Source organism: Trichosurus vulpecula, chromosome 5 (genome assembly GCF_011100635.1).
Source record: "Trichosurus vulpecula isolate mTriVul1 chromosome 5, mTriVul1.pri, whole genome shotgun sequence".
Classification (NCBI taxonomy): domain Eukaryota; kingdom Metazoa; phylum Chordata; class Mammalia; order Diprotodontia; family Phalangeridae; genus Trichosurus; species Trichosurus vulpecula.
Window position 1 is genome coordinate 113,294,456 of NC_050577.1, and position 25,755 is coordinate 113,320,210.

Here is a 25,755-nt window from a genome sequence, read left to right on the forward strand (position 1 = left end):
ACTACCGCTCGCCCCGCTCATCCCATTTAGGTAGCCACTGGGAGCACACAGCTGTGGTGTCGGATTCGGGGCTGGCTATTACGTGGGTTGTCGTGTCCTTCTTCTGCAAGGCCGGACCATCATGGCTACCTTCCTCGTGCTGAATAACAACGCGAAGATGCCCATCGTGGGCCTGGGCACCTGGAAGGTAAGTGCTTGCTTGTGCCGGCAGGGCCTGCCCCTTTGGCCAGCTTGGGGTCGGGGGGGAGGATCCGCTACCGGCCGCCCTGCCCCCGCTCCTCCGGCTCTGCGCTCCCCGGGGTGGGGGGAGCGAAGGAGATATGGGGCTCACCTCGCCCTCTCCAGGGGGCCGACTGCGTGGCTGCTTTCCGACCTCGTGGGTGGAACGAGGTGCTTGCGCTGGGCCTTTAAGTTTCGCATAATTGCTCCAGACTCTGGGAGAGACCCGGGAAGCCCGGAGTGGGGGCCGAGGGGAAGGGGAGAAGGAACAAGCGCCCACCGTGTGCAGGCCCAGCGTTGCAAATCGTTTTGCAAATTATCCCATTTGATCGTCGTAACAACCCTGGAGTGGTGGGTGCTGCCCCGACCCCCGTGTTCTAGGCGGGGAAACTTGAGGCAGAGGTGAAGTGATGTGACCTCGGGTCTCCAGGACCAGAGATCGAAACGGCTTTGCCTTCTACCTAGCAAAGGGTAGGGAGCAACTCCGCCCCCTCCAAAAAAAACCCCAAACATCAAGTCGAGAAAAGAGCGCTGGAGCTACCCCCCCACCCCAGCCGGCTGAGTTTCCTCCCCGACTGCGGCCCCCAAATACTGAACGAAATGTCTTGACTTTGTCACTTTGCACCCGGCCATCCGCACCCCGAGTCTCCACGACACTGCTCCTTTTACAGCCCCCCCCCCCCCCGGCTCTGTCTGATTGAAATTTAAAGGAGGAGGGGCGTTCTTCCCGTGATGTTCCGGCCCTTCCATCACCCCCGCTCTTCCCGGGTTTTGGAGAGCCCGTAGGCAGAATCAGAATCAGGTGGGAAGGTCTGGTTCTAGTGATCCGCCTTGGGGCAAAAGTGTGTCTCCTTCCCCGGGGTTGGAGTCCGGCACAACCACCTGTTGGAGCCTCCCTCCAGCCCCTGGAACTTGTCTCCCCAGCCCTGTTAGATGCTGACAAATTAAAGTCGAAGTTTTACCAGCCCGTTGGCTCTCCCCCGGAGTCTCATCATTAAAAGTTGCCTTATTGGACTTGGCGGCTTTAATGTTGCCAAGAGCTGTAGTCGGCTTGTGTCCCAGTTGTTTTTAATCTCTCTCATCCCCCATCTCTTTATATCTCTCTCTCCCTCTGCTAAAAAGTATTTTTTCCAATTACATGTAAAGATTATTTCATTTTTGTAAGATTTTGAGGTCCAGATTTTTCTCCCCAAGACGGCAAGCAGTCTGATACAGGTTATAAATATATCTTTTCAGCAGAGACCCTGAGCTCTCCGTCTTCGTTTGGGGGGTGGGGGTGGGTTATGAATAGCATTTGTAAAATGATTTAAGGTTTGCAAAATTTCATCCTCACAGCCACGCTGTGAGCTAGGTGCATAATCATTATCAGATGTTCCTATCAGGTATTACCGATAAGGCTGAGAGACTTGTCCAGATTCTCACAGCTAGTAATTTTATTTTTTTTTTTTTTGAGATGAGATTTGAACTCGGGTCTTCTAGATTCTCAAATCCAGTTCTTAATGCCACGCTTTGTTGTTGTTAAGTGGTGGCAGACTCCTCGGTACCCCATTCGGGATTCTCTTGGCAAAGATAGATACTGGAGTGCTTTGCCATTTCCTTCTCTAGCTCATTTTACAGATGAAGAAAGTGAGGCAAACAGGGTTAAGTGACTTGCCCGAGGTCACCCAGCTGGTAAAGTGTCTGAGGACAGATTTGAGCTCAGGAACCTGAGTCTTCCTGATTCCAAGCCCTCTGTGCCCTAGGCCACCCAGCTGCCTCTCTGCTTAGTGTAGAGGACTTAATATCATTTGATCGTTACTTAAAATAGTTTGAACTTTTTTTCTCCCCCTGGAAAACTTGTCCACTAAGTGAATGAAAAAGGCTGCTACTCTTCATGAATTGGTTAAGGAGAAGAATCCTATTTTTATAAACCATTAGAAGGGATAGGAAACATGATTAGCAAGGAAACAAATCGGTTTGTAAGCAAGATTAAACCCTTTTAAATTATCCTCAGTGTGCTAGATATGATAAATTGCAGCCCCATTCATGTTCCACTCTATGGGGTGGGTAAACAGATAAGGGTATACAGGATAACTTGAGGGGGAGGGGAAAGAAAGCAGTGGAATTAAGAAATGACCCCTCTTAAAAATGGCACATTAGCTGGGCCTTAAACAAGGAAGAGACTGAGGTCCAGAAGGAAGTACATTGAAATCATCTGACTGGGACAGCCTCTTCTTCCTCTGAAGTACGAAATGTATTTCTGCAAACATTAAGCACTTATTATATGCAGAATAATGCCAGTTGTGGAGGTGCTGAAATTAGGTTATTGCTTGGGGAGGGGTATGGCTAATAACTACTGGATAATTCATGGTAAGTGCTTAAGAGAGATGTAAACAGCGTGATATATAAATTGGGCTCACAGAGAGCTGACCTCAGAGCTGGGAAAACCCAGGCCCAAATCTGTGGGGCCCTGGGCAAGGGACCTGGCTGTGCCGTGGCCAGCTGTTAAAACTATAAATAGCAAAGGGGGTCTTTGACCTACTTTGATAGCGAATATTTCTATTTCCCCTTATCAATACAGCGATCGGTCCAGTTGTTTTACTCCCAGTGACTTGATGCATCATTGTATGGAGTGGTCTGGTCCGGAGACCGGGCAGCCTTCCATAATGCCATCGGCTTTCCCCTTCTCATGTATTTACGTGCTCCTGGCTCACCGTTGATTTTTACTCTGAAATGCTTCTAGTTAACGTAGAGCTCTTCTCTAGGAGAGCTCATCTTTGGTCTTTGTAACCAAAAGATCCAGGTCTGCTGGATTAATCGAGTTAGAATTGAGCTCTCTTTGAGTTGTAAGGATTCTGGAAGTGTTATTCTATTTTATTTGCTGAACTGAGTTGATGGAAAAACCCCCAAGGACTGAAGGTCATATATGGCCTTGGGATAGAGATAAACCAATAAAATGTAAGTGTATTTCTTCTTAATTTTATTTAAGCCCTGCCCAGATTCTTGTCCTAGAGACAGTCCCCGGAGGGGACACTGTCAGAGCTGGGAGAGTCGTGGTGGAAATTGATGAGAATCTTACCTCTCACAATCCCCCCAGTGCTGTGTTTTTTTTCTAGTCTGACCGCCTCAGAAAAAAAATCAGCAATTTGGCACAAAGGAGCCTTTTGAAGTTTGATCTCTCTTTGATGAAGGTGGATAAGACAAAACCCTGTTGTCCTTGTCAAGTTAACAAATAACCAATCAGACCGCTGATGACTCTTAGCTTTCAGCTAGCCTCAACCTCCATGAGTTTCTAGGTTTCCTGGTTTGCAAATTAGAGATATCAATACCTGTAGTATTCATGTCACGGGGGTGTTGTGAAGCCCAAATGAAACTTTGTGGAAAGTGCTTTGCAAACCTCATATAGGCACCTATTGTTATAGAAAAGAAACCTGGGCAATATTGAACGTGTACCAGGTACAGATGCCACAGAAGACATTGCCATCACAAGTTCTACAGGGTGACTAGCATGGGCCAAAAGATATATTTCATATCTTCCATGATGCCTTTTATAGAGTTTCCTGGACTTGGGGTAGGAATACACAAACACACACACACACTCCTGTGTGTACATCTATAAATTCACACATATATACACATGTGTACACGTATGTATATTGTGTGTATATATATCTACGCACATATAATTTACATACATACACATATATTCTTACCCCAAATCTAAGATACTCAATAAAGGCATCTATATCTCTATGTGCATGTGTGTGCACACATATACTTTTTTTTTTTTTTTTTTTTTTTTTTCACTATTTTCTTTTGTTAAATACTTTTTGCTCTCTCTCGCTTTGGCCTCTTCCGGTCGGTGGAGCGCCTGTTAGCGCAGGCTGCGGTGTAAAAATGGCTAAGTCTAAGAACCATACCACTCACAACCAATCAAGAAAATGGCACAGAAATGGCATCAAGAAGCCTAGGTCACAGAGATACGAGTCTCTGAAAGGGGTTGACCCCAAGTTTCTAAGAAACATGCGCTTTGCCAAGAAACACAACAAGAAGGGGCTGAAGAAGATGCAGGCCAACAGCGCCAAAGCCATCAAGGCCAGAGCAGAGGCCATCAAGGCCCTGAGCACCAAGGCCTCCAAGGCCAAGCTCCTCAGGCCCAAGATCCCCAAGGCCAGTGCCCGGCATGCTGGCCACAAGATGATGAGCAAGCGTCCAGGCCCTAGGGTCGGCATCAAACGTCCAGGCTCCAGGATCACAAAGCCTGACTCTAAGATTGCCAGAACCACTGACCCCAAGGCCACCAAGTCTGCCGCCAAGGTCAGTAAGTCTGATCCCAAGGCTACCAAATCTGGCCCCAAAGCCACCAAATCTGATGCTAAGGCCCCCAAGTCTGGTCCCAAGGTAGCCAAGTCTGATTCTAAGGCCCCGAAGCCCAGTGATTCTAAGGCTGCTAAGCCTACTGACCCCAAGGCCGCCGAGTCCAAACCCAAAGATGCTGGGGCTAAAGCTGCTAGTCCCAAGCCTTCAAAGTAGATGCTTCAGGACAGAAGCTCTTATTTAAACCCTAAACCACCGTTTTTTCCTAGCCAGGGTATGATTATTCACTATTTTGTACAAATAAAGGAAATGGTGAATCATAAAAAAAAAATACTTTTTACAACAATAAACACTGGTAAAGGCTCATGAGGTATGATTTTGAATGGATTCAGTCCACAGGGTACTTCTAGTATGAGGCAGATTTTGGAGGTCCCAACATTTGAAAATTATTAATATGTGTATGTGCAAGATTCTATTTATTCATTCCATAGAAGGGATGTATGTTAGCTTATTTAATATTTTCAGTTGTTTCAGTCATGTCCAACTCTTTGCGAATTCCATTTGGAGTTTTCTTGGCAAAGATGTTGGAGTGGTTTGCCATTTCCTTCTCCAGCGGATGAAGGCAAACAGGTGAAGTGACCCAGGGTCATAGAGCTAGTGAATATCAGAGGTCACATTTGAACTCAGAGCTTCCTGAATCCAGGCCTGGCACTCGAGCTACTTTACCACCTAGCCTGCCTTTTATACAGAGTCATTAACGAGAAGGACTTTTTGCAGTAGCTTTTCATACCTTTTTTCCCCCCAGGGCTTCTGAGACCAACAGGTTGAGGACACTTAGACCAGATCATCTCTAGTATCCTTTTCAGCTCAAAAATTCTGTGACTTTTAAAATACCAATAATGATGCCTTGTACTGCCTTCTCCATAAATAGCTATATAAAGCTAGAGTTATTCCTATATCATCATGCGATTCAAATACTTCCTGATAGCGTTGGGAAACTGATCACCTAAGATAAAGCCAATCAGAAATCCTCTTGAAGAATGGTCACTTATCATGAGAACCCAACCCTTTGCTTTAAGGTATTTTCATGACCACTAAATTTGTGAACATTCTGAGTTCAGTACTCTTTAGACTCAGCTGCTTGTCATTCATACGGTGTCTCAGAGTAAATAAAGATGCTTGATTTCTGGGAGAGTTGCTAGAATTTGTCATTGTGACCCCGGGCAGGCAGGTGGCTTAAAACTTCCTTGGGCTTTGGTTTCCTTATTTGTAAATGGAGGCCATTGGACTTGATGACTTCTAGGATTCCTTTAACTTAACATCTATGACCCTGTGATTATGGTTTAGGTTCTTTTAAATTACTACTCATGGAAGGGGGAGAAGGGAAGAAGTATTTATATAACCTTTTACTATGTGCCAGGCACTTTGCTAATCCCCTTTTACAAATATTATTTCATTTGTACGTACTGCAAGGTAGGTGCTATTATGATCAGCGCTATCTTACAGATGAGGAAACTGAGGCTAGGACTTTGTGATTTGCCCGTGGTCATATACCTAGTAAGTGTCTAAAGTGGGATTTGAACTTGGGTCTTCCTGACTCAAGGCAGCACAGTGGATAGAGCGCTAGGCTTGGAATCAGGAAGACTCAAGTTCCCCAAGTTCAAATCCCGTTTCAGACACTAGTTGTGTGACCTTGGGCAAGTCACTTAACCTTGTTTACCTCAGTTTCCTCATCTGTAAAATGAGCTTGAGAAGGAGATGGCAAACCACTGCAGTATCCCTGCCAAGGAAACCCCAAATAGGGTCTTAAAAAGTCAGACATGACTGATAAGATTGAACAACTTCCTGACTCTAGACTCAGAGTCTAAACACTGTACCACCATCTGCCTACATGGATTCTGACCCTTTTTCCTTTCCTATTCTGCATATTTCCTCCTTTTCCTAACTTCTTCATCTCAATCATCTCTTGCCCAAGGTTTTGGGGCCCTTAGCTCTCTATACAGTAAGTGCTTTCTAATGATGATTGATTTATTTCACTCAGATCTAGGCCTGGAAACTCATTTGAAAGTACAGTACTTTTTACTCAGTTTGAGTAAAAATTTATCCCATTGTGTTTAAGACCCCATAGAAAAAGGCCTTTCATCTTTCTGGATGGAGTGTTCTTCTGGGAGCAAGGCTGATTAGCCAGTGAGTGGGAGATAAAGTGTAAATTCTAATCTGGGCTGAGTTGTTCATTTGTACAGCAAATACTCAGACACTGTCTTGTTGCTTCAACAATCCAGCTAGCAGCTGCTGTGGGGGGGTGTAAAACCAACAACAACCAGCTCACAGAACCCTGCCAAAGCCCAGGTTCTTTTGATCTGCTTCACTAAGGAAAGCAACGTTAAGGGGTTGACAATCTCACTTTAATCCAGCATACAAATACCATTCACTTAGTTCAGGGGAGGAAGCCAGCACTCTGACCTGCAGAGCAAATACAAACAAATTACAAACCTCGACAGACAGACCAAATACAGATTCATAGTTACCAACATCTAAGTTCAGCCTGGGAGCTCATAACAAGGGCTGGCCCAGAGTCATGCATGCCACCACGGCTGTGGGTCAGAGCTCCGGAAAAGAGAAAGCCAACCCCTGGTTTTATCTTTTTCAGGGTCAAGGGTGAGTCACACATGCGACTCACCCACGTGGTCTAAAAGCTGCTGGCGTCACAAACATGTCACTCAAACCCATGTAAACTAGGCTTTCTCTTGAGGCAAGGACTCCTAATTTAATCAAGGAAATAAAAGCCAAACTCTTCAAGGGCACTTGGTTGAACTAAGTGCTAAGAGCCCATTTTGATTGCCAACACATTTGTGCCACTTTCTCTCTCCCCTGCCCCCCTCCCCAATAAACTACTAAGGTTAAACTACCAGCTCTTTAGGCAGCCTCTTGAGTTATTTTAGAGAGAGATGCTCTGATTGAATTTGAAAAACATTTGTTAAGTACCTGCTGTGAGTAGAACACTTTGGTGTGCACTGGGGTTGGAGAGAAAGTTTATAGGATTGCAAAAGTTACAGAGTTAGGCAGCATAAGTAATTTATTGGATGACGGGCTCTGCAAAAGCTAGAATATTGGGCCAGATTTAAAAACATGAAATTTAATTAATTTATTTTAAACTTAAATACAAAAATTTAAATACACAATAAGAAAAAGGAACATTATAAACTTAAATATTAAAACCTAAATATAAAATGAGAAAAGGAAAAAAGTATTGCCATTTGCACAGCAAAACATAAGAGAGGATTCAAAATATGCAATAAATTGCCATTTTGAGAAAGCCTGTATAATAAATACTATGCGTTGTGTTCAGAGCTGTCCATCTTTTTCTGTGCTTCCATAAGTTTTCTTTTTGGTCTCTGCTGTATACTTTTTACTTTGTTCTTTTTTCCCCTTCCTCTCTCTCAAGGTACAATTAAGCACTGATAGAATTATACATAATGTGTGCATATATATACACACATATATACATATACTAACATGCATACATATATACACAAAGATACATACATTCATATAGACAAACATACACCTATAGATACTTAGATACCTATAATCATGCTCATATATAGATGAATACATTCATATGCATCTATGGAAGACCATATTATACTTGTCATCTATCTCTCTGAGGGTGGATAACCATGTCCTTCATAAGTAAAAAGTTGAAATTTAACAAGAAAGTCAAGTTTCAAACGTAGATCCCCAGAATCAACTTCTTAAGTGTAAGAAGGCGAAAGGGAATCTTGACAGCAGTTCATCTGAAAAAGGTCTGGGGATTTTAGTGAACTGACTACAGGTTCAGTGTCGGTCACCTGTTTGATTAGCAGCCCAAGAGAAACAGTGTCCAGGACATAGCGTCTAGGATTGTTGAAGTGTTTGGACTGTTGTATCTGGAAGCTGGAATGATGGCTTTTGATTTTGAGGGCCAAGTTTTAGAAGGACATTGAGAAGCTGGAGAATATCAAAGTCAGAAGCCATATGAAAATCGATTAAAGGATCTATAGATATTTCTACCCTCAAAAAGAGAAGATTTGAGGGAATGATAGCTATCTTCAGGCATTTGAAAATTTCTCACGTGATTGACCCTAGAGTGCAAAACTCTAGTGAGAGGAGTTACAAAGAGGTAGAATTAATCTGATAGAAGGAAAAATTTCCAACAGATGAGCGCTGTTCTCCATTAGGATGGGCTCTCTTGAGAGATAATAGGTTCCCCTTCCCCATGGGTGTTCAATCAAAGGTTGGGTGACACCCAAGTCAGTAGAATGGATTCTCATTCAGGTTAGGTTTGTTGGATTAAATGGCCTCAGAGATTCTCTGATAACACAGCCCTTATTCTCCTGATGTTGAAGTGGTCATTCTCAAGGAGGGGACCAGGGAAAGCTTGTGGGGATTGCATTTGGGTTTTCAAGAAGCAGAACTTCATAAGGAGATTCTGTTATAGTCCTGGAAGTTCCAGCAACAGTGCTTGGGTAGGGGTGTGTCACATGCTGCTGGCTCTAGCCAGTGGTCTTGAGATAAATTGATAGGTCACTGCCATTCTGTTCAGTTAAATCCCATAGATATTATGTATTCAGCTAAGCATAGTAGGAGAAGCATTGGATTTGGAGTTAGAGAACCTGGTTGTGAACCCCAGTTCTGCTGTGACTATCTGTATGACTTCAGACAAGTCATTAAACCTTTAGTCCTCATTTCCACATGTATAAAATAAAGGTGTTGGTGGTCTTCCAGAGAAATAAAATTATGATTTTTTAGTTGGGGGGGGGGACAAGGCTTCTATATATGAAACAAGTAGAGACTATCAAATCTTAGATAACCAAGAATGGATTATATGGCATAGGAAAAATTGACATTGGAGATCAGAGGATAGGAACAATTAGGAAAGTGCCCATAGAAGAGGTGGCACATAAAATCATAGTTTTGTCTTTTTTAATCTTTTTATTTCTTTTTGGGGGAGGCAGTTGGGGTTAAGTGACTTGCCCAGGGTCACACAACTAAGTAAGTATCTTAAGGCCAGATTTGAAGTCATGCCCTCCTGACTCCAGGTCTGGTGCTCTATCCACTGCACCACCTAGCTGCCTCTATAGGGTCATAGACTTACCCAAGGCCACATAGGTAGTGACAGCCCAGATCCTAACTTTGGTTCATAGGTTCCCTCCACTGTATCAAGTGACTTCCCCGTGTTTCTGGTGCATTATAAAATTTCTCTTTAGATGCGGCCTCTAAAGTAGAAATAATTGTCACTCCTTAGGATAGATTTTTAGCTCATATTTTATATTACTTTCCCCTTCAGTCCCCTCCAGGCAAAGTGGCTGATGCAGTGAAGACTGCGATTGATGTCGGATACCGCCACATTGATTGTGCCCATGTCTACCAGAATGAGAATGAAGTAGGTGAGGCCATCCAGGAGAAGATCAAGGCAAATGTTGTCAAACGGGAAGATCTCTTCATCGTCAGCAAGGTGTGTAGTTTGACTTCTGGCCAGGCTGAGGGAGTTTGAATTCATGTCCTGTTCTGTGGAGTCTTTTTTACTCCAAATAAACCAAAAGTCTTACCTTGATAGTAGCATTAATTTTAGACAGCAGTTATTGGGAGGACCTGTCCAGTGTGGAATTAAGGGTGGCATGCCATGTTTGATTTGTTAAACATCTACAGTGGGCAGGACACTGTGCTGGGTGCTGGGAATACGGACACCTAGATGGAAGGGGATGTGTTTTTTTTTTCCCCCATCAAGAAAGGACTGTTGCTTGGGAATGGGGAGTTGAAAGGTGTGTGTGTGTGTGTGTGTGTGTGTGTGTGTGTGTAAAACAATTTGTGAAATACTGAGCCTTGGAGGGAGCTAGAGATTATAAGAAGTAGAGATGAAGATGGAATAAGTACATTCTAGGCCTACAGGTGACAGCCTGTGCTAAAGCTTCACTTGCACAAGCTCCTTTGGAGGTGTTCAGAGGGGACTAGCTCCTCTGGTGTGAGGGTTCGCTGAGCTCTTTTTAGTTCTGTCCATCTACCTTTGGTGTCTGCCTCGTACTCTGCTTTCACTTGTGGCTCTAGGAAGCTTTAGCATGTGTAGCAGCCACAACCTGGCAGAATTGCCCAGCAGATAGGCTTAAACCAGGTTGAGAGTAACCCATAGGCCTCCAGCCCACTGGTGAGTTAGAGTTGTCTACCACAAGCATTTGAAGACTTTTTGGCAGAATGATGTAGGTGAGAACAGTTTTTTCCAACAGCCATGAAGGTTGCTGAAGCAGTTGCTGTGGAATGCTGAGGCCTATGTCAGCATGGAAAATGCCAAGGTCATTTGCTGCGTTTCGGTTCATCGCCAGTTGTCTTTACTTCTCTACTGCCACTGGACTTTGATGACTGTAGAAGAGAGAGTGAGGCCAGTGACTTTGTGCAGCAATGGCTCACTTAAATCCTGAAGTCATTGGTCCTCTTTAGAGACTAACAATAGTGCATTTAAGATACCAGATCTATAGTCTTTGAAACAAATTCAGGGATAGATGTGAGAAGAGGAAGTCCATTTCAGATTACTTGAGAGGTCAACAGTTTCTTTGTCTCAGGGCCTATGAACGGCCAAGAGAGGTCCTTCTTTCTGTAAGTAACTCTGAGTGACAGCAACGGGTGCTTTCTTGTTTTCTCCTTTGTAGCTTTGGTGCACATACCATGAGAAAAGCTTGGTCAAGCCAGCCTGCCAAAAAACTCTGAGTGACCTGAAGCTGGACTACTTGGATCTCTACCTTATTCACTGGCCTACAGGATTTAAGGTGAGGCTCCTCTCTCCAGCAGCCCCCATTTCTAGAGCAGATTGAAATGGGTGATGCAGTGTCAGAAGGTAAGTATGACGAGACCTTCCTGAGAATCAGGTGGAGGGCAAGTTATTTTTAATCTTCATTTTAGAGCTAGAAAAATTGGGGGTTTTGAGATTTGGTGACTTGCCTGTGACCACCCAGGGAGAAGTTGTCAAAGCTCTTGAGTCCTGTGGCTTTCTTCATGGGTACTTCCTGGTCCTTTGGAGACCTCTAATTTCTTTGTTTAGAACATTAATATCTTACTACAGAATATGTATGTGGGTTTTTTGTTGAGGTTTTTTTTTTTTGTCAGCAATGATTAGAAATAAGCTGAGAAGAATCTACACCTGAATGTTGGGCTTCATTAAACTGAATTGGCTTGTTGAGGATACCGGTTCTATGTCTATATTGATCTCTTTCTCTCTGAGAGAGAGAGAGAGAGAGTGAGAGATCTAGATTATTTAGATCTATAGATCTTTATATATAAAGATCTTTTATATGTGTGTGTGTAAATATATATAAATAAATATCTATAGAGATCTTTTATATATAAATGTAAATATATGTATATATAAAGATCTAGAGCTAGATAATATAGATTTAGATAGATCTATATAGATATCTATATATGTAAATATATGTATGTGTGTGTGTATATATATATATATATATATATATATATATATATATATGGATATATATATATATGGATATATATATATATGGATATATGGATTTGTTCCTAAACTACCTTAAAAAAGGAGATGGCTACTTAGGTTTGGTGTAGTTTTCTATATGTTCCTTTCAGAAAAAGGGAAGCCTCCTAAGGAAAAAAGTCTGTGAATTTTAATTTGTCAGTGTGTCTTTTCTATGAAATTCAGTTTATGTTGCTGTGTCTTGTCTATGACAGGCTGGAGAGGATCTTTTCCCATTGGATGATAAGGGCAATGTGATTCCCAGTAACACAAGCTTTTTGGATACATGGACGGTAAGACCAGTCACTGCTCTAGTTGGACTCTTTGGGATGTGATTAGAGAATCATTTCAAGTCTCTGCTGGAATCTTATTTTCTCACTGGATCTTTAAGCCATGTGTTTGTGCTTCCATATGAACCCCTGTTCACTTTTTTGGTTAGTTTCCTATTTTCTTAGCAGAATCTGGCTTGACGTTTATTCATTCATTTAATAAACATTAAGCCTCCAAATGCAGACTATTGTGCTAAGTAATGGGAGATACATCTTTTAGATGACATGGTCCATGTCTTCATGTAGCTTTGAGTCTTAAAAGGGAGATAAGACACAAACACAGATAACTGTAGTATGCAACATTATACAAGACATGACTTTCAGAGTCAGAAATAGAAGCGCGAGGTCCAAAGGAGAATGTTCTTGTCAGATGGACAGATGAGGCTCCTGGGAAGAAGTAGCGTTCGAGTTGGACTTTAAAAGATAAGGAGAGTTCAAACGATGGGAGGAAGGGTTATTCCAAGACTAGGAAAAAGCTTGAGCAAAGGCAAAAAAAAAGGTGAGAAAGTAGAGTAAAGGAGCCACTAAAGGATTTTGAGCAGAAAAACAGCATGGTCAGAAGAATGGTTAAGAATGATTCTGGCCAGTGAAATAGGTAGTAGTAACCTGGAGAGGGAGGAGAATGTACGTGGGCAGACCTGTTAGGAAACTCATACACGCGGGCCAGTGGATAGCAAAGAGGACATGTAGTGGGATGGTGAAATGAGACAGTCGGTCAATAAATATTATTAAACACCTACTATGTGCTAGGCACTGTGCTAAGTCTCAGGGATATACAGAAAGGTAAAATACTCGACTCTCAAGGAACTCACAGTCTTAATGGAGTGGACAACATGAAAAAACTGTATAAATAAGGTATTTACAGAATACATTGGAGATAATTAGCAGAAGGCACTAGCATTAAGGGCCATTAGGAAAGGCTTTCTGTAGAAGGTGGGATTGTAGGGTATGTGGGAGTTGGAGAATGTAAGATGTAAGGGGTAAGTTAGGAAGGGCCAATAGGAAAGGCTTCCTCTGGAAGGCAGGAGTGCAGGATGTGTAGGGGGTATAGAACATAAGAAGATGGGGAAGGTGGGAGGCAGGTCATGAAGAACTTTGAAGGACAAACGGGATTTTATATCTGATCCTGGAGGAACAAGGAGTCACTGGAGTTTATTGAGTTGGGGAGAGGAGATGGTCGATGGTCAGATCTTTGCTTCTGGGACATCAGTTTGACAGCTGAGTGGTGGATGAATTAGAGTGAGAAGAGACTTGAGTCCGGCAGACCCACCAGCAGGCTCTTGCAATAGTCCAGGCATGAAGTGATCAGGGCCTCCCTCAGGGTGGTGGCAGTGTCAGAGGGGAGAAGGTGAAATATTCAAGAGAAGTTTTGAAGGGGAAGTATACAGACCCTTGGCAGCAAATTGGATATAGAATGATGAGAGAGAGAGGAGGGAGAGAGGGTCAAGGATGACATATAGATTGCAAGCCTGGGTGCTTGGAAAGATTGTGGTGACCTCAACAGTAATAGGTAAGTTAGAAATAAGGTAGGGTTTAGGGGAAAAGATAATAACAAGTTCATGTTGTAGTGAATTGGGACATATTGAGTTTAAGATAGCTACAGGAAATCCAGTTCTAGATGTTCCGTAGATAGTTGGAGATGCAATTCTGGAAGTCAGCAAAGAAGTTGGGACTGGATGCCACAGATACTGCAGAGAAATAATTGATAAGACTTGGTCTCTGTGATTGACTCTTCCCTCTCCCTCAATTAAATCCAGCGTATCAAGCATGGGGAACTGGGTAAATGATGACCTTGGGAAGGAAGAAAGGGATTAGGAGGAAAGATCACAAGTGCAATATTTTGAATTTGACGTACTAGTGGACAGATGAGTTGTTCTGTAGTCAGTGATTGACAGCAGAATCTTAGGATGAGAGCCAGAAGGGCCTTTAGAGAACATCTAGTAGGTTAACGCTCTCATTTTACCTGTCATGGTCATCATCGTAGCTAGCATTTATATAGTGCTAATTGTCTTTGAAGCACTTAACAAATATCTCATTTAATCTTCACAACAACCCCAGGAGTAGGTGCTATTTTATTATCTTCGTTTTACAGATCAGGAAACTGAGGCATTCAGGTTATGTCACCCAGCCAAGAAGTGTCTGAGGCCAGATTTGACCTAGTCTTTCTGACTCCCAAGTCTAGCCGCTTTCTCAGAAGGGAATCTGGAGATTAGAGATACAGATTTGGAAGTCATTTGCTCAGGAATGGTTGTAAAATACTTGAGAACGAATTGGATTGCAAAGGGGAAAAGTAGGTGGCCAAAGAGAGACCCTTGAATAGCACCAATATTGACTTTGGGAGGATGACAAGTTCTCGGTGAAGGAGAGAGGGGAAAAACAATCAATGAGGTAGGAGGAGAACCAGTGAATACTGGGTGTCTAAGGCCATGGGAGGAAGGGGCATCCAGCAAAAACGCAAGCAAGAGAGGTCAAGAAGAAAGTCTTAAAAATTGCTTTTATTTAATTTTTAAAAATTCTTTTAGCATTTGGCAACTAGATGGTTGTTAGGGAACTTTAAGAAAGTCATTTCAGTATAGCAGGAGGGAAAGAAACCAGATGAACAGAAGCTGAGGAGAAAGTAAAGGTATCAGTTATGTACAACTTTAAAGAATTATAACATAGCTTGAAGACAGAATGGAAGGCTATTTAGGATTGGGTAGACATGAGCTTCCTCATGGGAAATTAGGAATGAGTGATGATGTGTAAAAGATGGAAGAAGAATAAATGGAATAAGGTTTTGGGAGGAGGCAAGAGGGAAATGAGATCTATTCACTAATCCATTCTCCCTGGCAGCTGCTCCCCACACCTTCTCATCTCTTTATCTACCCTCCTGTTGCATCCCCTCCCCAACCGTCAGCCAAAAACCTTGCTTCATACTTTACTGGAAAAAAAAACCCAGTCCATTTGTTAAATGCCCCTCCTGTCTGTCTCATCATTCAGATATCTTCCCCCACTTTCTTCTCCTTCACTCTGGTCTCGAGAAGTGTTTTTTAGTCATTCACAAACCTTTCTCTTTTCAGGCCATGGAAGAGTTGGTGGATGCAGGACTGGTGAAAGCCATTGGAATCTCCAACTTCAACCATGATCAGATGGAGAAGCTCTTGACCAAGCCAGGGCTGAAGTACAAGCCAGCAGTTAACCAGGTAAACTGTAAAGAGAAAGTCGTGCCCTCGGCCTGTATTTTTGGACCATATGACCCTGACATATTGTAGACATTTAGCAGCCAGGAAGTAGGTTTCACAGTATCCTGTCTTAGGACTTCAGTGCTGGTAAGAGAAGGGATCTGGGAGATCGGCGTTGCCGGACTCCAAGGACCAATTCTATTTTGACAGACCTTGGAAAAATTAAGAGAATCTTAAAACAGTCTTTTGACCCTATGACGGTGATATCTGGGCCATGGTTGCTACTGTAGAGAGTTTTCATTAGAAAAGCTTTAATAAACTCAACCCAACTCATCAGTAGGGAGAGAAAGTTTCAGGATCAGTGGTTGAGGGTGAGATCAGCGTGCATCCTGGGGCAAGTTATTCACGTTTTACAACCACTTGTTTATTTACAGATTGAGTGCCATCCTTATCTCACCCAGGAGAAGTTGATCGAATATTGCAAGTCCAAGGGCATTGTGGTGACAGCCTACAGTCCCCTTGGTTCTCCAGACAGGCCATGGTGAGGGATTTAAGGAACCATAATTTCCTGCCTTCTCACAAGGGATAGAAGCAAAGAGAGGAAATACTCTAAGGGACGTGCTTTTGGTGGCTGCATAGCAAACCCATCTAATCAGAGCTCTTTGTTGGTGTTTTGAGGTGGGGAAGGATGGGTTTAGGATTTCACCACTGATTTATCTCACAGAATAGCAGTACTGTGTAGTAGTAGGTAGAGGACCCAGTCGCCTCTGAGTCAGGAAAGCTTGGCATGCCAGTATGGGAAGATCATTCACTGCCCCTGGGCTACTCTCTTGAGACTGTAAGTTGTAGACAAGTTGCCAATCATTATTGCTAAAGGATTTTTCCACATGGGTAGTTCTTTACACCAATGAAATAGCAGCTCTTACTTCCCTTCTCTTTGGGGGGAAAAAAAAACACCCAGAACTAAAAGGAACCTCCTAGTGGAGGCCAGTTTTACAAGTTAGGAAACCAAGGCCCATAGAAGTTATAAGTAACTTGCCCGAAGTCACACATGTAGTAGGTAGCAGACCTAGGATTTTAATAATGGGCTTTCTGCCTCCCATAGCAGCACTCTTTCTTTCATACTATACCACTACCAACGAGATTTCTTGCTCTTTTAGGAAAGGTTTAGTGGCCCAATATTAAGCAAGTTTGTACAAAGGTCTAAGGGTTCAAATCCCAGCTTAACTCACTGAGTTGAGTATACCTTGTCGGGCTTGGGGGAGGGAAATCCTTTTCTTTCCCTTGCACCAAATGGAGCAAATAATTTTCACTTTGTTTATAGGGGTTCAGAGAGGAATCATTAGTTATCACTTTTATTTAAAATGAAAGTGACATGAAGTTTAAAGGCCAAAAATGTATTAAAGAGTAAAATTTAAATTTAAAAATGAGTGCTTATTCATATTTAATATCTTCTTATTCCTAGGGCCAAGCCAGAGGACCCTTCTCTCTTGGATGACCCCAGGATCCAGGCCATTGCAGCAAAGCACAAAAAAACGACAGCACAGGTACCGGAGATTTGCTGCTGCTTACAGACCTTCACTCTTCTGTCCTTGCTGTCATTTTTGCTAGCACTAGCTGAAGGTTCTGCTTGAGGCTTCCTTTCCATTCTTCTCCCACCCTCCTTACTGCCTTCCCCCCAAATACTGCAATCTTAATAAACTCTGTTCTGCTCCACACTTCTAAATGTAAATTTCAGAAGAGAATGCTTTTATACTGTGGAATGATTTGTTTTAAGGAGGAAGGGGGCCTGACTCCTCAAGTTTCTGGTGGCCCCAGCTAGACCAGAGGAGAACAGCGTCTCTTGTTTTCTGTCTGCAGGTTCTGATTAGGTTCCATATCCAGAGAAAAGTGGTTGTGATCCCCAAGTCGGTCACCCCATCCCGGATTGCTGAGAACTTTCAGGTAAGATACCCATGGGCCTTGTGTTTCCTCAGGGAACAAGAAACATGCTGGCCAGTCCCCCTCTGTTTGTCCTTTGAACAGAGGTTTTTAGCCTTCTTTGTATCATGGACTCTTGTCAGCCTGGTGAAGCCATGGGCCCTTCTCAGAATAACATTTTTAAGTACTTGAAATAGTAGGGTTACAAAGGATTGTAATTATGCTGTCATTAAAATATAGTTACAGTTACATCAAAATATGCTTATCAAAATGTTATTCAAATTACATTAAAATTGTTGGGTTGTTTGTCATGTTCCACTCTTTATAACCCCATTTGGGGTTTTCTTGGCAAACATGCTGGAGTGATTTGCTATTTCCTTCTCCAGCTCATTTTACACATGAACTGAGGCAGACAGGGTTAAGTGACATGTGCAGGGTCACATAGCTGATAAGTGTGCGAGGCTGGATTTGAACTCGGGAAGATGAATCTTCTTGACTTCGAGCACAGCACTCTCCACTGTGCGACCTAGCTTCCCTTATGTATAAAAATACACTTATCCCTCCATCCCCCGCCCCAGAAAAAAAAGAAAGAAAAGTTTGTAGAACCCAGGTTAAGAATCTCTGATCTAGACTGTGATCATTGGTGCCCTCACAGTAAACTCTCAGGTAAGTAGCTTAGATACGTGAACTTAAGAGCTGAGATGACTGATGGAGGGTCCCCCATTTGAGGTTCCAGTGGTTCACTGTTGGGCTGATTGGGATGTTTATTAGATCACTGTCTCTCTCATCCTCCACTTTTCCCACCCTGTTGGCTTCTTTCCCCCTGTCTTACAAACATGCCTGGGTCTCCCCCATTCTAAAAACAATTCCTTGACCCTGCAGTATACCGTCAAACTGCCATCCTATCTCTCCGTCCCCCACCAATCAACCTTATCCCCTGCCCTTGTTTGCAGCCAAAGTCTAAAAAGAATAGTGGCTTCTACTTCTTCACCTGTTTACTTGGGCCCTCTGAAGTCTGTCCTTGTCACCCAAGTGATACTCACTATGTTTCTTCACTTCATTTTATTACTCTCTAAAGCAGTCTTTTTAAAAAAATTATTTAGTTTTTTAGTTTTCATTGTTCACTTCCATAAGATTTTGAGTTCAGATTTTCTCCCCATCTCTCCCCTCCCTCCACCCCAAGACAGCATGTAGTTTGATACAGGCTCTACATATATACGTATTCATATCGAACTTCTTTTTGTATTAGTCATTGTTTTAAAGAAGGATTAGAACCAATGGGAGAAGCCATGAGAAAGAAGCAGCAAGGAAAAAAAGAGAGAGCAAATAATATGCTGCAATCTGCATTCAGACCCTAGTTCTTTTCCTGAATGTGGACAGCAACTATGCAGTCTTTTAGAAAAAAAAAATTGATAGCTTTTTTTGTGATGTCATTTCCAGACATATCCCTCTTTCCACCCAAAGAACTACCCTTTATAACAGAATAAAAAAGAAAGGAGGAGGTTGGGAAGCGATTCAGCAAAAATTATCAACGTAGCAATTGAGCATGACAGTGAATGCAGTGTTCCACGTTGCTCATGCATTTTCTGTGGAAAGTCTGGGGCAGGCAGTGGGGTCAGGTCATTCATTACCAATCAGGAAAGGCTTCATAGAGGAAGTGGCATTTCAGCTGGGTTTTAAAGGAAGAGTAGGCAAAGAGTGGGAAGGGAGAGCATTCCAGGCATAGAGCCAAGTCAGAGGTGGGAGGGCACATTGAATATTCAGGGGCCACAGGAATCCAGTTTGTCTGGAGGTGTAGGGTGCATGGTGGGGACAATATGAGGAAATAATAACCCTCTTTTAGACATCACCAGACAGTGAAGAAAGTACTGTATTCACCATAACCCTATGAGATAGCTTAATGGAAAATACTAGTCATTCAAGCAATTCAGTTAGCCAGGGAAACCCTCCCATGTTTCCATATGCCTTTTACTGTTGGATGCCCTGGAAGGTGACACATCTCTGTCCCTAGAAGTCTTCAGGCAAAGGCTAGATGGTCCCTGGTCAGCAGTGCCATAGAAGGGGCTTCATGTTCATGTTTCAGGTATGAATTGTACAGCGTGACCTATGGAGTCATTTCCTCTGTCTCACATTTTATAATTTTTATACATATAGTCTTAACCTCAGTACTTTGAAGGCTCCATGACTTTGTTGGTTTGGGTTTTCCCTTTACTGATAGAGATTTTAACCCCTCTATGGCTTGTTAAATGGTCCTTGAAAGGTGCTGTGGTTTGACCCTCTCTTGAGCCCTCAGCTAGACTACTCTTCCTATGACAGCCTGTAACTGACCCATACTCAGTAGTCACCAAATTCCATAAATACATGAGGTCCTGTCTTGAAACAAAGCCAGTCTTCGTAAAAGGGCAAAGCTAACCCAGAATTTGATTTTCCATAGTAGCATGGTATCTTGCGACTCAGGTGTCACATGTAGTTGTCTGGTTTCTGAAAACATCTCCCCTTAGGCATTCTGGAATGGGCCTGTTCTCCTAGCAGCTCTGAAGGGAGGAACTTCTCCTAGAGGACCTGATTCTCTGGTGCAGGTTGTTGTAGAGGTTCTTAGAAGTTTCTGCCAAAATCTTTTGTAAAACTGATCTCAATATAATTTAATATAGCCACTTGAATTTTTAACCTTGGGGTTCTAATCCTATTAACAATAGAGCTGTAAAAGCAACATCCAAGTAGGAACCCAAGTTCAATTGAAACTTGAGAGAGTTTAAGTCTTCACATACCCCTTGCTGTTTCCATCTTTGCCTAAACTCATGATATAGACAGTGCCAACATTAGTATGAAGGAAGATTCTTATCTATGAGAATCTGACTTATAAAATAAACCCTTGTGGTTAAAGATTTGACATTTACCAAAGTAGACATGTAAGCTAAAGTTAAGAAGACTTTTTAAAATTGGCACGGATTCTATCGTCATTCAACTTTTTATAACTGATACTCATTCTTTATTTCAAATTTAAATCTCATAAAAGGAAAAACTTCAGTGTTACTACTTTTAACTGCCCTGTAATGTTAGTTAGCAAATTGTTATGTTGGTATACTTAAGAAATTCAAATAACTGAGAAATTAAAAAAAAACAAACCCTGAACATTTTAAAGTACCACAGGAAGGGAGAGCTCTGAAAACTTTATTTAAATTAAGCATTCAAACAAACAGGCAATGCCTGGTTTGTGCCAAAGATGAACAATACAATTTTATATATAAAGTCCTGAACCCACTTTTTAGAACCTATTATGAGAACATGCTCAGAACCTGTGTATCCCATTAGAATCATTTAAATTGGACATATATAATCGTCTGATCTTGTTGCTTTCTCAGAATTTTCCACTCCCAATTAACTCCTCCCCCCCTTAGGAGGAGGAGGTACTTTAAGTAGATGCTTTTTATTCCTAAATTCATGGGTTACACAAGTGGACTTGCTTAAAAGATGCTTGTGTAACTTACAACAAAAAACATGGGATGGGATATGTAAATGTACTAAGTACTTAATCTCAAATTGTATCTAGACAACAGTGTATGGATATACATTTCAATTATATATCTATATATAGAAAAATAGATAGTATGTATATATTGTATATGATATATAATAATGTGTATATATACTATATAAATGTATATATTTAAACATATATAGATAAATATATAAATTGCGCCTGTACTTCAGGACATGCTCTACACACAGGTGTTAATCCCAGATTAAATAACAAACTTAAGTAAAATCGGATTTCCCTTTGAGATAGTCCTTAACTTATTCTTCTCTAAAATAACAGATTGCACTGAAATTCTTTTTCTTGAAACAAAACAAACAATGTTTCCATCTTTAAACTTTCTAATTGATAGATTTATAACTCTGTCCCACAAACTTCTTCATCTTGTTATTCCCGTGCCATTCTGAGATGTTTCAAGGACCTTATCTTACAAATGAATGCATAACTATTAGAAAAGAGATGACAAGCTCAAGAATTAATTTACATATTACAAATTCAGATGGAAAACAGTAAGATCTTATATACTTGCTTCCAGTAGCAGTACAGGTGTGCTAAAGAATTGCAACAAGATTCATTATATTTTTAAAAAATGAGGGGTTAAGTCCCCTCTCAAAAGTGAGAGCCCACCTTGAGAAAAGGAATTCAAGATTTTAAGTACCTTAGAGGGGTTGCCCCTTAGGAACTTACATAAAAGGGCTTTATATTGTCAATTATTGCTTTATATTGTCAGTTATTTCCAAATCATCACACTGAACACAAAACGGCATCTCAAGACAGACATAGACAAGACTGTGACTTTTCTTACCTTTTAGCATCCTTCACCTCTGTGAGGCAGCCTTCTTCTAAGGCAATGGATGTTCTACAGATAAACAGTAAGAGCAGTGAACTTTCCTCAGACCAGTTGAAACTCCATCTCTGTATCATTGCTCCAACCGCCATTTAGAGCGGCTGACTTCTTAGGGAAGGGAATATTTCCTTGGTACTCGATCTGCTTGTACAGATTTCCTCTTTAGCCTGCTCTTTTTCTGCCACAGTCAGCTTTGAAAACTCACCCCCCTGGAAGGCATTCTGAAGTCTCACGGTTATCCTTCCTGGAGCTGCTCACAGAGTATTTAAATATCCCTTATAGTAAATGATACTGCTTCATGTTGGGAATGTATTTCTTCCTTACCTCCGTCTCTTAAAATACCAAGTTTCCTTCAAAATTAGGCCCAAGTAACACCTTACATATTTTTCCCCAGCTTCCATAACCTTGTTTTTTACATTATTTTTTTTATATTATTTCCCACTAGAATATAAACTCCTTTGAGGGCAGAGGTTATTTCATCTTTCTGTCTTTGAGGCCTTAGTGCCTTGGGAGTACCTGGTGTACGGTAGGCCAGGCACTATTGTTTGAATTCAGTCAGTGTTTTGTGTCCAGGACTCACTGGAAACGCTCTTTCCTTTTCAGGTGTTTGATTTCAATTTGACTGATGAGGATATGTCAACTATACTCAGCTTCAACCGCAACTGGAGAGTCTGCGTCTTGACCAAGTAGGTTTCTCCTGAACGTAGTCTTACCTGTCTTTAGTTATCAGTGGAACAAAAGCATGTGTACCCCTGGAGGGCCACGACCTTGAAGCTGTAGCCCAGAGAAGGTCTGAAATGAGCTCCAAGGTTCTGCAAGAGACAGACATTCCAAGGAAAGGGCATGGCTTGCAGCCTCCTGTGAACTAACCCCCATGTGGCTAGGACTGTGCTAGGAAATACAAGTGCTTCAGGCTACGGCCAGAACTACATTTCAAACTGCTTGGACTAGATATAGCACAGGAAATCCTTTGAAGGCCAAATGCTGAATTCATCTCTCTGGGGGGAAATGGGGTGTCTTCTATGTTAGATGATGTGAGAAATTAATGATGGGTGCTACCCTCTAGGAGTATTCTCTGTATCTCTTCCACAAGGCCATCTAATCCAGTTCCATCATTTTTTAGTTGAAACTGGAGGCCTAAAGGGTTAAGTGACTTCTCAAGGTCAGAAAGGTAGTAAACACCAGAGGTGGGATTTGAACTCAGATCCCCTGAATCTAGAGCCCTTTCTACCTACCGTGCCTTGCTATCTCCTATTAAATATACCGTTGCCATCTAATTTCAGAACCTTGTGGGAGATATGAGACATATTGATCCCAGATGGTCCTTCAGTCTTTCCTTTTGAGGAAAAGTAGCTGGTGGCTCAGTGGATAGTCTGGAGTCAGAAGACCTGGGTTTGGTTTGTGCCCAGACACTTCCTAGCTGTGTGACCCTGGGCCAGTCACTTAACCTCTGTTTGCCTTCCTTTCCTCAATTATAAAAATATGGGTAATAATAGCACCTACCTTGTAGGGTTGTTGTGAGGATTAAATAATATTTGTAAAAAGAACTTAGTATAATAGCCTGGTACATGTCTCTTTTAAGTTGGTGTTTTTTTAAACCAACTCTTCTACCTCTAAACCTGTGCGTGGTTATTCCCCAAAGCTTAGTCCTTGTCTTCGGCTTTTAGTTCTCTATTTTCTCTCCCTTTGATGTATCACTTAGCCCCCTGGCTTTTAACGATCTGCCTTTTCTGTAGCTGATGCTCTCATCCAGGTGTTGGAAAGGCAGGCATCAGCTTCTCTAAAACAGAGCCATTCTTCCCTGATTTGCTTTTTTCTTGCTTAATGCTATCTCTAGACAGCCAGACCCAAAACCTTGTGGTGATGTTTGACTATTGTAGATGTGGGTGTGTATGTATTTATATGTGTATGTGTGTATATATGTACAAGAGTCAGAGATTTTTATATGCACACGTGTGTAGGTACATATAGACGTGTGTATTTGTATTAAATACAATTTATTTGTATGTAACATGCTCATATTTTATGTATAGAGGTATAAACAATGTACACATGTTTATATATTGTATGTGTATATATATATTATACATGCATATGTTCATGTGCCCATGTACACACAAACATACATATAAAACTAGGCACATATCTTGAGAGTTCTTGCTACCAAAATATTTCTCCTTTCTCATTCCTCTGCCTCCTAAGGCTTTATTTCCTTTATCATTTCATACCTAGACTACTTTAGTAACCTCCTAGCCTCAGGAGTTCTTAACTTGGGGTCTGTAAACTTTTTCCCCCCAAATGTTAATCACTGTACTTCATCGTAATCATTTTGTCATCCTACATATTTCATTTTATGCATTTAAAATAGATTATTCTGAAAAGGGGTCCGTGGCACCAAAAAATGTTAGGAATCCCTGGGAGTAGCCTCTGTGCCCCCAGCTTCTCTCTTTTTTCACCCTCCCTTCTCCGCCCCCATCCCCATCTCTGCTAGAAAACTCTTGTCCCAGGGCACTTTGCAGCTCCAGGTAGCTACAGAAGATTTTTGAATAGAGAGAATAGTCTGAGCAGTCAATGAGTTAGAATTTTTTAATCATCTGCTATGTGCCAGACACTGATCTCTTTAAGCCCTGGTCAATAAAAAGTAAGGACTCAGAAGTTTTCTTTTCCTACTTTTTTTCCTACTTTTTTTTGGGGGGGGGGTTCTCCCCCACAGAATTTTTGTTCCCACCTAAATCGATCCCTCACTGCCCCCTCCTCCCTCACAACACACCTTGGGCTTTCCCAGCATCCCCCTCTGACTTCTTGAATGATTCATTGTATATCTTCCTGCCTTGTAGCAAGAGCCCCCATTTATATAGCATGTTAGCTCTCCAAAATGCTTACTTTGCAGCAGCCCTGAGAGACTATTAGTAAAAGCACTGTTATCCACATTTTATAGACAAAGAAACTAGTTAAGGGATTTCCCCTCTTTCTTCCCTACCACCCCCACCCTCTCCAAGGTCCTACAAGCAGCAGATTAAAGATGGGAACCCAGGTAGCCTGAATCCAAATCCGGTGACTCTCTCCGTTGAGAGTGACTCCTTCCAGGCCCAGCTCAAAACCTCATTTTTATACATCTGCCCTGGCCTTCCTGAGGCGATCTGAGTCTTCTCTGAACTCCTGTAACATCTGTCTATTATTCATTTGACAGCATATTGTGGTGCTGTTGGTGTTTGTTTTAATCTCCTCAAGGAGACCAGAAGCTCTGTGAGGACAAGGCCTTCTTTCCTATACTATTTAGCACCCTCATAGTGCACAGTACAGCCGTGTATTTTTGCCTTTTATAATGTTTAGAAGCATACGTTGTGCCATCTTTCTGTCTTCATTATGGTCAGCGTCCCTATGGTGAAAGTAATTTTGTCTCTTTCCCTTGTAGTACTATGTCTCACAAAGATTACCCCTTCAACGCCCCGTTTTGAAGTTCTGGCTAGCTGTTGCCCAGTGTCTGGATGACGGTCTCCTGATGCTTGCAGCTCTGCCGACTCGTCCTGACAAAGAATACCATTCTTCTGCATTGCATTGGTCTACCCTGGCCTCTGCTTCTGAGAGCTGGGTCAGCCACTGAATATCCCCGTCAGATCTTAGCTTGTTGGAGTAACTCCTGGTTTTCTGGACCCTCCTTCCTGCCCAGCTAGGAGTACAGAGTGACTACCCCCTCCCCAGATGGGCCCTGCAAACAAGAATTATTGCTCCAGTAAATGGTTTTCTTTCTTTTAGTAACAAGTAGATTTCATCTGCTTGAAGTTATAAACCCTACCTTCTTGCTTTAAATTAAAAAAATCTTTCATGTTATGTACTTAGAGTGAGCCTTTGTTTCTAAAGTGAACTCTTCAAACGTTTGGAGCCCTGGGCAACTTTATCCAGCTGGAACACATAAAAGAAACAATTAA

At 42.0% G+C, this 25,755-nt stretch overlaps 2 protein-coding genes across 2 annotated transcripts; both read left to right on the forward strand.

The window, feature by feature from the left end:
* The first annotated feature begins 16 nt into the window (after nt 1-16).
* LOC118851671 (aldo-keto reductase family 1 member B1-like) lies at nt 17-25,657 on the forward strand. The gene is made up of 10 exons (XM_036761184.1): nt 17-187; nt 9,845-10,012; nt 11,199-11,315; nt 12,250-12,327; nt 15,423-15,545; nt 15,959-16,065; nt 16,990-17,071; nt 17,385-17,468; nt 22,430-22,512; nt 25,242-25,657. Exons 1-10 carry the CDS (start codon nt 122-124, stop codon nt 25,282-25,284), a joined length of 951 nt encoding a protein of 316 aa, XP_036617079.1. The 5' UTR covers nt 17-121; the 3' UTR covers nt 25,285-25,657.
* Nucleotides 4,038-4,731, forward strand: LOC118851672 (60S ribosomal protein L29-like). Its single transcript, XM_036761185.1, has one exon. It carries the CDS (start codon nt 4,096-4,098, stop codon nt 4,729-4,731), a length of 636 nt encoding a protein of 211 aa, XP_036617080.1. The 5' UTR covers nt 4,038-4,095.
* Nucleotides 25,658-25,755: the final 98 nt, after the last annotated feature.